General features: G+C 36.4%; 1 protein-coding gene across 1 annotated transcript in view; it reads right to left on the bottom strand.

The window, feature by feature from the left end:
• Positions 1 to 9958: 9958 nt before the first annotated feature.
• Positions 9959 to 16234, bottom strand: part of brp (bruchpilot) — a 35524-nt gene continuing 29248 nt past the window's right edge. The window contains 8 exon segments of the mRNA XM_068290294.1: positions 9959 to 10090; positions 10167 to 10230; positions 10306 to 10440; positions 10505 to 10947; positions 11011 to 12990; positions 13363 to 13551; positions 13964 to 14284; positions 14421 to 14603. Of these exon segments, the coding sequence (XP_068146395.1) occupies positions 10055 to 10090; positions 10167 to 10230; positions 10306 to 10440; positions 10505 to 10947; positions 11011 to 12990; positions 13363 to 13551; positions 13964 to 14284; positions 14421 to 14603 (3351 nt within the window). The 3' untranslated portion in view covers positions 9959 to 10054.

The following is a 16234-nucleotide window of genomic DNA, read 5'->3' as shown; positions in this document are numbered from 1 at the left end:
TTATTGTTTAAACATATATAACCAATATAAAGCTATCAGTTCTGACTTAAACCCAGCCGAAATATATTTGTCGTTGATTGTGTTAAGCGAGATTATGTTGCTTGATTTCATGTTATCAAATTAGTTTTGTTTATATGTATTTGCTCAAATTGTGTATAAGTGTATGTACAATAAATAATAACTTCGAGTCGATTCCGTTCCCAAATCCCTATGGTCCCTTAGGTCCCCCAAAAATGCGTTCACTTCATTTGTTTTTTTTTTTAGGTCTAGTTCAGTAAATTTTTGACTTTTCGATTGATTGAACATTAAAATGTTGCTGAAAATTTTTAATATATTTTTGCTAATTCTAACATTTGGATCATCTTTTGTAACTTCAAATTTTATAGAGCATATCCATGACGAATACTGTAAACATTATTGTGATAATGAGTGTAAAAATGATAATCCCGGTGAAAACGATAAAACGTGCACAAATACTGAAATTACAGTTATCACAGATAAATACAGCATTAACATATCTCAAAACAATCCATATACAATGTTACGTTCGGAAATATCGATAAATTGGAAAACTAATCAAGTGAACATAAATGATTTAAAAAGACTACATTTCTATAATGAAGAAATATTAACTCTGAACATAAATCTTCATGGGACTGTGACAGAAGATACATTTCAATCAATGCAATATTTGAATGCTCTTTATGTTAAATTTGTCCATACTCTAAATATCCATAATGTTATTAATATGACGGAGATTAGTGTTGATAATTTATCCGGACCAAAGAAAACATTTATTTTTGCACCAAAACTTTTCAATATTTCAACATTTTTTCATAATTACTTATCGAAAAAAATGGAAAATTTACGAGAAATAAGAATTAAGTATGAAGGAATTCTTCATCTTCGGAATGACACTTTTCAAAAAAATACTCAGTTAGAGATAATTAAATTTACTTCATCAAGCTTAAAAAATTTGAACTCGGTCATTTTTGACAATTTGACAAATTTAAAACAATTGAAATTTGAAAAATGTAATTTGGACAAAAACTTTTTGAGGTTGGTATTTATGATTTATAACAAATTTTTTTGTATTTACTTTGGGTTTGAATAAAAAATTTGTATTCATTTTAGATCCACCACACTTCAAACTAATTTGAAAAGACTAGATTTACGTGACGCAGAGAAAATAGATCTCAAATATTTTGAGAGTTACCAGAAACTTCAAATTATCCTTGTAGAATCAAGTGATAAATCTTATTATTTAAAAAAGGCAATTAACGCAAGTGTAACAGCTTTTTTGTGTTTTGGATTTGACTCCTATTGTTTCTTTAATCTCGGAACGAATGGGAAACGATGTCCCAGCAAATGCAGTTGTGGATTCAATAAACCCGCCCCCTTTGAACTTATCATAAACTGCACTCATCAAGGCATATTAGAAATTCCAGAATTGCCTGTTCCAATTATAGGCACAGCACATCTATATTTTGAAGGAAATGGTCTTAAAGAATTACCCAAAACTTTGTCAGACGGCTATGAAAATCTTGAGGAACTCCATTTGGCCAATAACAAAATAACTAGCATAGAGCTTAATCAATTGCCCAGAAATCTAAAATGGCTGGATATTCGAAATAATAGCATAACTTCCTTGAACTCGAATGTTGCTGAATTTCTATTAAGTCGAAAAGATAAAATTACATTGCTTCAATCTGGAATATTTTGGAAATGCAATTGCAACAATACGCATCTTTTGAATTATCTTTATTCACTGCAAAAAAAAGAACCGATTGAGTATCAAAATGAAGTGGTTGACAATTCCGTACACTTTTACCATCTAAAAGGACCTTGCCCCGATCACTGCACTTGTTGTGTAAATGGAGCTGAAGCAACGGAAGAGTTTATCATTAACTGCACAGGCAAAAACTTTGAGACAGTTCCCACTTTGCCGAATAATATACTTGGACGATCATCACTTCTACTGGATGATAATCTCATCGAAACACTTTCAACCTCCTCCTTAAGGAACTCCACACTGGGAGAACTGCACTTAAGAAACAACAGTATTACCCATCTTTATCTGAATCAATTGCCATCGAATCTCCGAGTCTTAGATATTCGACAGAATAAGTTGACAGGACTTGATGACGATGTTACATTGTTTATATTGAAGCTAAAGAAGTTTTATTTGTCCGAAAATTCTTGGCTATGTAGTTGTAAGTCTTATACGTTTCTTGCCCATCTCAAGAAAGACTTTCTCACAGAACACCAAGCAGCTTTAAGATATTGCAGTGGACAAGATTATTGCCCCAACCGATGCACCTGTTGCAAGGAAATTGAGAGCCAGAGGTTTATTATTAACTGCAGTAATCTTGGATTGATGCAGATACCCTCAAAATTACCCATTACCGGGAATGCCACTCTGCTGTTTGAAAACAATAAGCTACAGTCATTGACTAAGACCACTGAAATCGAGGGTTTTAATCAACTTACGGAACTTCATCTGAGGCATAATAACATAACAAATGTAGAGAAACTTCCAGAAAATATTCAATTTCTAGATTTAAGAAACAATTCTCTAAAGACACTGGGTGAGAATTTAAGAGAGTTTTTAATCCACAAATCGAATACTTCCAATCTCACCATCTTCATATCGGGCAACAAATGGATTTGTCGGTGCAAAGAAATAGATTTTTTCCGATTTGCCAAGGATATGGTTAAGAGTATCAAGGACCTATGCAAAACAGAGTGCCAGGATTTAAGATTGTTAGTTTCCCTGGAGGAGAAGGATTTATGCGCTGAAAGAATTCCAGTTTATGTCATCTACTTTACGTCATTTATATTGTTGAACTGTCTTTTGAGTTTCCTGCAGTGCTTCTGGAAGTCGATTGTAATGTGGCTATACGAGAAGAGATTGTTCCTGAGACTAACCACTCGTCTGGAGCAGGGTACGGAAACAAAGTATGATTGCTTCTTGGCCTACTGTCACAAGGATTCGCATTTGGTAAGGGAATATGTGGAAAAATTGGAGAAAGGACGTAATCGACTTCGCCTGTGCTTTTACGAACGAGATTGGCTAGCCGGTGAAGCGATTCCCGATTGCATTTGCCACTCTGTCGAAAATTCCAAGTGCACGGTAATCTTAATGACCAAAAATTTTCTAAAATCCGTTTGGGGTCGTCTGGAGTTTCGCCTGGCCCTACATGCAACCTCCAAGGATCAGCATAAGAGGCTTATTGTCATCATTTATCCGGATGTGGAAAACTTTAATGAACTGGATGGCGAATTAAATAGTTACCTGAAACTGAATACCTTCATAAAACGGAACGCTGACAATTTTTGGAATAAGCTTACCTTTGCCCTGCCCCACAAGATGATAGAGGAGAATCTCCAGGAATTGGATATGATCGATATCGAGTCTTAACTTTACATTGTAGTCTCGTTTTATATGTTATCTCTCGAGGCATTTGTTGTAAGTATTGAAAGATTATTTTAATTACATTATTTTGTTTGACTCGTTATCTAAATTTTAGTTTGAAAATTGTCGATGTGCACTTCTTGAGATTGCTAATATTTTCCGAGTTTTTTACGGACAAATCTATCCATTTTCAACAAGGACAAACCCTTGCGAGGGTTCACTGAAGTTAAGGAGTCCATCGTCATACAGAAAATAAAGTTCTTCATAAAGTCTTTACAAATATTCTTAATCCTTAAGCCTCCTATTTGGCGCTCTGCATCCACATCTACTGTAAAAAATGCCAATCCGTGCAGATCAAAGCGCTTCGTCGCATTACAGGGGCAGGATGGTACGTGCGAAATACAATTCTCCAACACGACCTGGGCCTACCTATGATAGTTGAACTAATAGGCAGACACAGCACGAGCTATAGAGACTATAGAGACAAATCGAAGCTGATCCGATTCCCTTAGCCAAGGATTTGACCGTCAACACCTCCAGGCGTAGGCTAAAGCGGCTGCATTCTTTGGACACCGATTGATCGATAACATTGACTTAATTTAACATATTTAACTTATTAACAAAAAACATATTTAACTTATTGTATGCTTGTACTTCATTTTTATCTTTTTAAACATTTAGATTAACTATCATTTTGAATACTTTAATAATATATGTGCCAATCGCATGTCACAGATGTTTTAGTCTAGTATATTGTATATATACTGCATATATTGTATTCCCCCTTACTATTTTCTGGTTTTGCTCCATTGAGATTGTTTTCCCTCTCAATGTTTAAAAAGTCATTGGCAATATATCATTATGTCTGTTGAATTCACTAACGAGATTCTGTAAGTACTCGAATTTCTCAATTTCAGATGCCCTGCAATCAGGGTAGATCAACTACATAAAGAGGTATTGTTTATGAAATAAAATAGAAGAATTAGTTCATCATTTTTTGTCGTAAAATTTTAAATATTTTAGACTCTAGGTACTTTAGAAATATCTTTAACTATTTTGTGGTTTTGTAAATAATACAATGGAATTCATTAAAAGAATGTTTTTTACTTTTGGTGGAATTCTTAAAGAAATACCAGCATAGGCAGATGGATCTAGAACTGTGAAATGGGGAAAATTATCTTACTAAAGAATGCAATAGGCTGGAAAAGCATTCATTATTTGCAACAAATTCTTTACATGATTTTATCAGCGAAATCTGAAACAGTTTTTCGCATACTTTGGGTAGCAAATTTCCCTCTCTTGTCCCGACTAGATGCATTATAGGGTTAAGTATTTGAAATTCTTTTTCGCCATCCATCCAACATAAAAATAAACTTGAGTTTTGGAAGAGAATTGTTATACCTCAAATTAATTTATCAAAGTTAAAGATGAGCACTAAAACATTATTTTAAAACGCTTTGTTTAGGTTAAATAGATTTAAAATTTTGAATTTCTGAAAATGAGATGGAATAAACCAAAGAACTGGGTCGACACAAAACTTCATCCTGTGTTCAGTCGATAACGTAGTTAACAAAATTCTACTTTAGATTGTTTATTCTATAAATTGGCATTGATATTTCTCAATATTATAAAGTTTTAGGTATTGATTTAAGTGACAAAAAACTACTAAATTTTCAGAATTTTTAAGAATAATTTGTTTAAACCTTCTGTCGAGGATTGAAAATAAAAGAGTTTTTGATATTATTTGAAATATATTTTATTGGTAGGCAGTTTTGAAGAACATTTTTTTTTTAATGACATTTATATATAATGAACATGTTTCAAATAATCATTTCATTTCGCTTGTTTTTTGTTTTTTTTTTTTTTGTATTGTATTTTTTGGTTTTTTTATTTGTTTTTAATATTCTTCTATGTATTGTATGTATATAATAAATTTATTTATTTGTTGTTTTCTTTTGTTTGTCATAATGTTTTTGTTTTGTATATTTTTGTTTTTTTTTTTTTTTTAGTTGCTGCGGTTGCGTTTTTTGTTTTGTTTTTCTTTTCCTTTTGTTGCTCTCGTTTTTTGGTTTTTTAATTTTCGTTTATTTTTTTGTTGTTTTATTATTATTATTTATATATATGTACCTTGTAAACTTATGTAGTTTCATATATGTATAATATATATGTATGTATGTATATATTATGTGTATATATATATAATGGCTTATCTATAATGTACTTTGTTACTTAAAAAACATTCGAGTCATTCCTGGCCCATGACGCAAACGATTTGAATTTGGATTCAATCAGAGAGACAAATCAAATTTGCATTCAAATTCAATTCGTTACGAATGGCAGGAATGGCCCACAATTTATATAATAAATATTTATTTAGTTTATGTATGTATATTATTTTTATTTATTTATATATATTATGTTTTATTTTTTATTTATTTATTTATTTTTTTATATTAATAATTATTTACCAATATCGTAGATCACCAAACTTGTTTAAAAAAATGTTTTACACGAAATTGTTTCGGTTACGGTTGCGGTTAACGGTTTACGGGTTTTTGGTTTCTGTTTGGGTTTTGGTATGTAATTTCTATTGCTTGTCCGCCTCTCTCTATCCATAATTTACTCTGATTTCCCAGCTGCAATCTGATCTATTTGATGATTTCATGATGTGATATATATTTGGTTTATAACTTTTTCAATGGATAGGATTGTGTTTGATAGTTGTTGTTGCTGCGAATCATAATACTATATATCGATTGCAATTGCATCCAACTATCTAACTATTCTAGACGAGAATATGCCTTGATATAAATCTTAGAATTTGCGCTTTTCACATTATCTCTGCCTATGTATTTATATATATGTATGTATTTATGTATATCCATCTATTGTTTATTGTTATGTATGTATGTATGTAGGTCGTAGTCTATGTACACAGTATGCATGTAGCAAATGCGGTTCTAAGGATGTAAAATGGGGCAAAGGATCCACTTAAGTATGCAATAGTTTGCGAAGGAATTCGAAACGCTTTGAATCCTGGACTTCATTTTGCATACTTTAAAGGGTCAACTTCCACTTCCAATACATTCTTAGATCCACCACTGGCTTTAGTACACAAATATGATTTAATTTGAATGTTTATCTCTAGACATTGCTTTTTTCTTTTGCTAATGCTTCTTACTTCATACACATACATATACATATCCGATGCCTTTCCTTATCCTTCTCATTCTTCATCATTTGATAAATTCATAATTGGCCTAAACAACATTTACATCAATCTGTTTGCCATTTTGATATTCAGTGTGTGTGTGTGTGTGTGTAGGTGTGTGGGTGTGTGTTTGTGCCTATATTGAGTTTACAATTTGCTAATTACATATTAGATTTTGTATAGAAAAAGTTGAAGCTTTCATTTTTTTGTTGTTGTTGTTTAATTGTACGAGTTCTCCTTTTTTGTTTTGTTCGTTTATCTTTATCCTTTAGTTTGTATTTATTTGTTAGTTTGGGTACACGACGGCGGGGATAATATGATTAAAGTGTTAATGGTAAAGATAAGTATATATATATACCATTAGTTGATTTTTTGTTGTTCCAAACTATCTAGGCTAACAATAAGTTGTTGTTGTTTGTTTTTGTTTTTTAATATTTAAAGGCAAGTGTTCCGGTTTTCTTTCCCATAAATTTATAAATTTGAGACTTTTGTTTTTTTCATATATATCAAATATGGAAATCAAAAATCGGATCTGAATTTTTATTTCTTCTTTGAATAACTATATAATGTATGTCTATAGATCGATTTTTTTGTTGTTTTAGCGCTAACTGGCAGATATGTTGGCTTCCATTTTTTGCGTTTGTATCAAAAAAAGATTTTTTTTTCTACATTGACCAACAAATCTTTCGTGGGTGTCCTGTGGGTGGTGTTTATGTGTAGGTGTGTGTGTTTGTGTATGTTGTCTGTGGGCGTGGGTGTGGGTATGTGTATGTGTGTTGCTGTATATATATATATATTGTCAACAGTGTGTATTTAGTTTTACGTTTTTAATAGAGGTCTGTGATGTGTCCCAAGGTGTTCCTCTTGACTCTTTTTTATCCTTCTTCATTCATATGTGATTTGTCCATCGTTAATTGCTTGGTATCGATTGGTATTTTTGTATATATATATATTTGTTTTCTTGGTGATATTCTTGTCTATAAGTACAAGTTATTGTTTATATATATATATTTTTTAAAGAGTAATTTTAAGTTTTATCATTTATGTATTATACAAATTCTGTTATACTTATATAATTATTAATAAATAGAACCTATGTACACCGGATGAGAGGGTGAGGGTTTTTTTTTTTTTTTTATCTTTCTCTATTTTATTACTTGACTTGTAACTCGTTTTCATTTTAGTTTCTGCGTGTTTTTACCCGTCTGGTTCCTAGAATTAGGAACTTTTTTGGGGGCCCTTAGTTATGTACACAAAGCAAACATTGTTGCCGATCATCGATCATCGATCATCTAAAAATTCCATTCACTAACTAACATAGAACATTGTAGTAGAACTAATAATAAGTATATGTAGATAGAAGGAGCGAAATGTTCATTGGTCGTTTAAATACATCTACTGCATCGAATCGAACGAGAAATAATGAATTGGTTTAACCTTAGCCATCCACTTCTTCCACTTATCGTATCGTTTGTGATATCATATGATATGATTGATTAAATGTATGTTTCCCCACATTCATATTGCTCGCTCTTTACCTATCTTTGACAAAATTTCCCCATTTTCTTGGCAGTGATAACGCGTTCCTTTATTTTCCCTACTTGACTTTCGAGTTTCGAGGAGAAACTTTGATTTAGAAATCAAATAAATGAGAGAAATGCATTAATTATGAACAATAATTGTTTATGATAGCTGATTACTATATATATAAAATTGTACACTAATCTGCATATAATTTATGTAAATATATATATGTATATGTATCATACGTACGATAACAATAACACTTGCATTTCTCGTTTGCCCTCACCAAAATTTGTCCCAAGAATTTCAAAACTAAATGAAAAACATGAGGACCTTTGGATAGTGGACATATGTATTCATATCGGATCATCCTTATAAACATCATTCACAGCAGACAAAAGTAAAGCTTTTCGTGTAGAGTTTAGCATTCTTTTTATATATGGATGGATTGATGGATATTGGTATTGGTTTTTGTTTTTTGGTATAATCTATCAGATGCTGGGAAAGATTTAACTAATTAAAAATAGAATTGGTTTTAGGTCTTAAGAATTTGTTTGCCCCGTTGTCAAAATTGTTATTATTATTTGTAATTTTTGTTCATTATTTTTTTTTTTTTATTATTTTTTGTTATTTAGATATAATGTTTTTATATTGATAATAGGCATGCTGCTGCTCTCTATAGGTATATAATGTGTTAATGCTGCTTCTACTACCATTCCAACGATCTTTTGCAAAGTTCATCTATATATCTTTGGTACACGGCTAAAGGCTACGCAATAAATATATATATGTCTATATAATTTACTAGCAATGCTCTTGTAACTACCATATATATATAATACATATATTTGTTTGTTTTCTTGTTAGGTATATATATATATATATAATTTATTGCTCTACATATTGTATTTGTATTGGTATTTGTTATATTTATTTTACTGATTCGAATGAATGCTTTATGTACAGTGTTGTATAGGTGTAAAAGAATGTGTGAGTGTGTGTGTGTGTTTGTTTCTTGGTTTGTTTTTCCACATTTCCATATTCGAATTGCATTTTTAACTAACTATAACAGAGGCTAGCATACATCATCTGATTTTTGTTTTTTTTTTTTTTTTTGGGTATCGCAGCATTAAATTAAGTTAAACATGTTCATTTTGTATATTTTTTTGTTTTTTTTTTTTTTAGTTTTTTTCAACACTGAATCACATTCTCGTCAAAAACTGTCTAACCATAGCTTTACTTTTCAGCACGACGTGCGATAATAATGTACGAGATCAATTGAAAGAGTGTGAGAGAGACAGAAAAAGAATGATAGAGAGAGAGAGCTACGAAAATTACAGAGACAGGCTTAGGTGTTTAATTTTTTGAGAGAGTGTGTGTTTCGTGAGTGAGAAAGGGTTAACCGTAGGTAAGTTAAGTTCGAGTTCAAGAGAGAGATTTAGTTACAAATTACACGTTCTTTTTTTGTGTTTTTTTTTTGTTTTTTTGGTTTTTCTTATTAGTTTTCATTTTCTTTGCTAGCTGACTGACATTTAAATGCATTCATAATTTGAGTATAGCGGCAAAACCTAATTACAATACACATAAATATCAAATAATTTGTTCTTGTTGTTTACATACATATGTCATTTACAAATGTGAGTGTGTGTGTGTGTAAGTGAGTGTATGTGTCTGTGTAAGAATAGTAGAAATACTGCATAGTCGGTAACGGTAATCGGTAATCGGTATTCGGTAGTATACAAAATAGTAGACAGTGCTTTTGGTATCATAGTAGGTAAAATAGTACAAGTGTGTGTGTGTTTTTTCGCTTCTTTTGTTTTCTATGTTCGGTTTTTGCAGTGTGTGTGTGTGTGTGTGTGTGTGTGTGATGTGTTTGTTGTATACATATATCTGTGGGGCACTGTTTAGAAAAAGCTCTTCAAGAAGCCAGCTGGTCCAGCCTGTAACAAGTAAAACAAACGATTACAATTAAAATGGCGTCCTTAACTCGTTGGTTTGTAGGTCAACTGTACTTACATCCTGTTGCTGTTGTTGTTGCGTTTGTGCTTGTTTGACTTTGGCTTGAGCGATCTTTAAGGCTCTAAAAAAGACAAGTAAGTGGATTTAGTATTTGTTAGTATTAGTCTGCATTTGCCTTTCAGTTTTTCGAACTTACTGTTGCAAATCCATTATGGTCTTCTCCTTGGCATTTTGCTCTTCCTGCGACATTTGTACCAATTGCAGCAAACGTTCCGTTTCGGTTGCTGCCTTCTTGTGCTCCTCCTTTGTGTTTTGCAGCTCCTTGACACACCTGTCGGTATATGGAAAAGAGTTAAAGGTAAATTTACTTTTCTTGGTGTTAAATTTGAACTTACGCTTCCAGCTGCCTTTGCGTGTCCATAAGTTTTTTGTTCAGCTCGCCAGCTGCCGCTGCACCGCCGCCTTGCGTTTGCAGTGACTTCTCCAGTTGGTCCATTTGCTCTTTGCGTTTGCGCAACTGTACATCGAAATCGGCCATTTTCTTTTCCTTATCCTCGATATCCTTGCGTTTGGCATCGATCTGTTTACGCTGTTCGTCGATGATTTTGCGTTCGCTTTCGGTGGCCTTGGCCTGGTTGTCGATCTGTTTGCGCACCTCTTCCAATTGTTTTTGTTGCTGTTCCAGTTGCTGGCGCTGTACATCGGTGGCAGCGGCTCCGGCATTGCCCGCCTGTTGCAATTGTTGCATTTGCTGTTGAAGTGTTTGGACTTGTTGCTGCAATTGTTGCACTTGTTGTTGGGCTGTTTGAAGTTGTTTGGCTTGCTCTTGATTGGATAGCTGGAAAAGGAATTGATACAATTTGTGTTAATGTTCATTACAAAAGAAAGGAAAGGACCTTACCTGACTCTTCTCGAGCTCTTGGACGAGCAGTTCCAATTGTTGCTGGAAGCGATCTCGTTCTGTGCAGGCTGCTTGAAGTTCGGTCTTGACCTTTTCCAGTTCTTTGGCATCGACTCCGGTGGCAGCGGCCGATTGTTGCTGTTGTTGTTGCTGCTGCGCTACCTGCTGCTGCTGCTGGGCCATTTGCTGTTGCATCTTCTGCATCTGAGCATGCTGGTCCTTGATGTGTTGGTCCATCAGCTGGATGCGTTTGTGCATCTCCTGGGCCGCCTTGTCGGCCATATCGGCACGATTCTTTTCCTGTTCGATAACCTTTCGCCATTGTTCGATCTCCTCGCGACTGGCTCCAGCTGCCGCTGCTGCTGCAGCTCCCTGTTGTGGTCCTGCCGCGGCCAGTGCACGCTCCGACTCTAGCAGCTTCTGTTGCAGGGCTTGGATCTCTTTTTGCATGCCTTGAATTTCGGCTGGTGCTGCTGGTGCCACAGGCTGGCCATTGCGCAGTTTGCGGTTCTCTTCGCGGGTCTTTTGCAATTCCGTTTCGGCATTTTGCAACTCCTTTTGGAAGTTCATCAATATCTCTTGGCTCTTTTCTAGCTGGATGACCAGCTGCTCTCGCTCCATGGCCAGTTGCTTGATGTCGGATTCCAGTTTCTGTACGTGCTTTTCCAATTGCGGATGGGCGCCACCAGCTGGTCCGTTGCGGCTACCCTGTCTTAGGGACTCCTTCTCCGACTCGGATTTCTCGAGACGATCATGCAAACGTCCCAATTCCGCACCCATGCGTTCGAATTCGATGCGCGTGGATTCGGTATTCTCCTGCTGTTTGGCCAGATGCATTTGTGCCTTCTCCAGTTCCTTGGCCAAGCGACCGGCCTCCAGTTCGGTGGCATCGCGCGACTGCAGCGCCTTTTCGAGGCGATCACGCAGCCGATCGATCTCCTGGCGCTCGCCCGCCGATAGCGAGGCGGAGGTCGAGGAACGAACCGGATCGCCGGGGCTCACCGAGGACTGTTGCAGGCGCAAACGATCGACCTCCTTCAGCAGTTTCTCGTGCTTATCGCGTGCCTTCTCCCGCTCGATGTGGGCCCGTTCCAGCTCGCTACGTTGCTTATCCTGATTGGCCAACAGTTTGGCAACCTCACCCTTAGAAAGCTCCAATTGTAGGCTGGTCTCATGCAGCTTTGATTCCATGTTCTGGATCTCGTTCTCGATCTTTTCATACTTGTCCTTATATTTCTCAAACGATTCAGATTCATACTGCGACTTTCCGCGAATTGTTTCTAGCTCCATGAGCGTCTTGTCCAGTTTCTCGCGCAGTCGTTCGTTCTCTTCCTTGAGGCGTCGCGTCTCACGGCCAAACGTATCCGTATCCTGCAATTTGCGCAATTCCACTTGACTCTTCTCATAGCGCTCTCGCATCTTTTCCAGTTCCACTGCATAATGAGCTGCCTCCTCTTTGGCTGCCTCCACACTGGCTCCGGCCTTGGTCTGTGCGGCATGGGCGCGTTCCAGCTCATAGGTAACACGTTCCAATTCCGATTGGAAGTGCTCCTTTTCGCCCTGCGATCTGCGTATATCCGTTTGCAGTTTATCGAAACGATCTCGACTGTGTTCCAATTCACTGCGAGCATTATCCTCGCACTCTTTGGCGCGACTCAACTGAAGGGCCGCCCGATCGCAGGCTTCTTGCAGTCGAGTGCTCTCATCCTGCAATTTGCGCAGATCCTCGCGTGCCTTGCCCGCTGCCAAGCCAGAGCGTTCAGCCTCTACCTCGAGGCGAGCTCGATCTGCTTCAGCTGTATCGCAACGCGATTGCAACCGATAGATCTCATTCTGTGCGCGATCGTATTTCTCCAACATCTTTTCGAATTCTTTATTCGACGTATCCTTCTCATCTATCAGTTTCTGACTGGCATACAAGGCCTTGTCCAATTTCTCTTTAAGTATTTCCACCTCGGTAACGGCATCGTCGCGTTCCATCTGCAAATAAGGAAAGCCACAATTTAGTCGGGATTAAGGGGGATGTGGGATTGCTAAGCAAATGTAATTTATCTTTTTTTTTTTTGGGGGTCAGTGTTCAATGGAAGCTACAGATTTACAAACAGCCAATTTCACTTGTAGTAGTTCAGTTCGCATGCTTTTTTGTTTCGGTTACACAGTTTTTTGTATTGGTTTTTTATATTTGCTTTTAGTATTTTCATATGCAGTATAGACAAGTCAAGTTAGAGTATGTATATGTTAGTTGAGTAAAGTTTTACATAAGCCAATTCTCGTTAAACAAAAACAGTATACCTCAGATTCAGTTGGGATTCAATGGTTGGTTGTGGTGTCAGTTCTCGATATGGCAATTACCTGCAATTTCTGTTGAATGGCATGCGATTTCTCGTAGCGCTCCTTCAGCACTTCCAGATCCGTTTGCATGGCCTCACGATCGCGGGCGGCCTTCATCAATAGGGTCTGTGATGATTCCGAGCGCTCCTTGAGCGTTTCCAGTTCATCAGAGAACTGATCCCGTTCCTTTTGAATGCGTGCTAATTGCATCTGCATTGACAGATGTGTGTGTGTGTGTGTTCACGAACGGAGTAGTGTGTGTATGTATTTGGTGGCAGTTGTAGGTTGGTGTGTTTCAATAGTTGAAAGATAGATATACGTATTTGTAGGCGTGGGAAGTACGTTATATATATATTTATATAGTAGTATATGGTTAATAGTATATAGATTATGTACAGTTAGTTTTGGAAAAGTAGGAAAGAGGGATAGCGGGTTAGCACAACAAAGTTACAGAATTACAATAACAGACATTGATTCGATATTTTGGGTACTAGGCTCTACTCATTTTTGAATGTGTGTGTTTTGGGGTGGTTGGAAAAATGGAAACTTGATAGAATTTTGGACGAGTGACGGTGCTTTTTTTTTTTTTTTTTTGGGATGGTTTTTTGTGGATCTTGCATACCTGCGTCTTTTCGAGCTTCTCGCGTATGCGATCTGTATCCAGGGTTAGAGTCTCACGTTCTTTCTGCATGCGAGCCGCCTGACCCAGGGCCTTATCCAGCTGCGATTGCAGATTATCATAGTCATATGTTAACTTCTCCTTCTCCAACACAAGACGACGATTCTCGGTGCCGGCCTTGTCCAATTTATCCTGCAGATGATCTACCTCATTTTGGGCCTTGTCCAACGAGTTTTGCAATTTCTCGTGCTGCAGTTGAGCCTTGCCCAGGGTGGCCTGTGTGCGTTCCATTTCCTCCTTGATTTTCTCAACCTCAGAGAAGGCCTACACACACACAATGGTGGTCGGTGGCGGTTGGTGGTGGTGTTTGATTTGATTTGTGGGGATTAGGGGGTTTTTTTTTTTAGGTACAGAATCAGGTTTCAGGTTTCTAACTAATTAAAAAATATGCTTTGCCTACCCTATCACGATCGGCATGAATGCGTGACACGCCACTCTGTGCCTTCTCCAGCTCCTGACGCAGACTCTCCTGTTCGCCTTGAGCGTTCTCCAGTTTGGCCTTCAATCGATATACTTCGCCCTGGCTCTTCTCCAGTTTCTCCTGCAGAGCGGCGGCTTCCTCACGTGCCCGTTCCGCATCCGACTATATATTTGGTATAGATTTTGGGATTGGAGTTGGAGTTGGATTGGATACGGATATTATTTACAATGGGCACCAAATGATGGTTCTTTTTTTTGTACAATAAAAAAAGTATGTCTGATTGAACTGAACTGAATTGAGTTGAACTGACTGGTTGTCTGACTTGTCTGATTTGTCTGACTGATTTACTGACTGACTTGACTGTATGTCTGATTGTTCAGTTGAAACAAAGGTTAAGGGTTAGAGATTAATAATTACGACACAATTACAAACACTTTTACAACAAGATTTTGGCACACAGAAGCAACATGATGACGATAGAGAGAGAGAGAGAAAGATAGAGATAGTATGTATGTGAGATGAGAGAAAGAGAAAGTGGCGAAAACGGATATGGTGGGAGGTAACGATAACGGAAACGGAAACGTAGAGCAGGCAAGATAGAGCAGATAGAGGATAAAGCGATGAGGAAAAGATGAACAGATAAGAGAGCAAGAGAGAGAGAGAGAGATACCGGGCAAAAATATACAAAAGAAGGAACGTTTTCGGTATGTGTGTGTGTATTTTATGTGTGTGTTTGTGTAGATGTGTGTGAGATATGTGTTGAGTGAGAGGTCCTCAATAGCCCTAAGGCAAATATTTCGTTTCGGTTCATTACTTTACTTTGTCATACTTTTGCAAGGATCCGGTTGATGGGCGACAGAGTTGATGGTCAGAGATATGAACTCGAGGTGACATTTCTTACAAGGTCAATATACAAGAGATGTGTGTGTGTGTGTGTGTGAGTGGGTGGGTGGGTGTTTGGTCTGGCTGTGTGATGTTAGTATGCTTTTTGTTATGTCAGGCAATGGCAGAAACATTTAAGTTAAAGTCTAATCTTTTTGTTTTTGTTTTTTTTTTGGCTTTAACCAATGCAATTAAAAGTTATCTTTTAGAATTCAATTGTTAGTAACGTTTTGATTTTGGACTAAAAAATTGGTTCATTTGTTGGTTATGTTGTTGGAAGCATTTACTCACAAAACGTTTGTCAGTTTCGCCCTATATAGTATAGTAGTAGAAAATGAATGGTAAGCACAACGATTTAGATATAGAGTTTTTGTTTTAGTATAGGTACATTTTATGTTCAAAGATAGATAGATAAGTATAGAGAGAGAGAGAGAGGTTGTGTATAGTAGTATATATTTTAAGGTATTTTAATACCCTTGCAGAATGTTTTCACTGAGCTGTCGGTCTGTTTCTATGCAATCGAAACTTTATATATATGTTCATTTTTTTTAATACCCAGCATATTTGAAGGAATCGGACTGAACGGACAACTATAACCTTTTTAAATCGGCCAGATATAAAAAGTACCTGTTTTGTACCTATTTAGATAACACATTGAATGCAATAAGTGTGAGAAAGACAACTAGATTATATGTGAGTCAACTTACTCATTTTGTTCAATTGTTCACTTCACAGCTAAGTTGTTCAAATACTCCCTACATTTACCAATTGATCAGTGCCTCAGCATAAGCACTCTGACTTTTATTTTGATAACACAAGCCGACATGATTTTTGGTAACCCTAACTATTTTGGGTACCCTGATTCTGAATATGAACTCGGTTCTTGCCATAGCACACAAATAGCTGTCGAC

Source organism: Drosophila tropicalis, unplaced genomic scaffold (genome assembly GCF_018151085.1).
Source record: "Drosophila tropicalis isolate 14030-0801.00 unplaced genomic scaffold, ASM1815108v1 contig_593, whole genome shotgun sequence".
Lineage (NCBI taxonomy): Eukaryota > Metazoa > Arthropoda > Insecta > Diptera > Drosophilidae > Drosophila > Drosophila tropicalis.
Note: the sequence above shows the minus strand (reverse complement) of the source record. Positions and strands in the feature narration are given on the sequence as shown.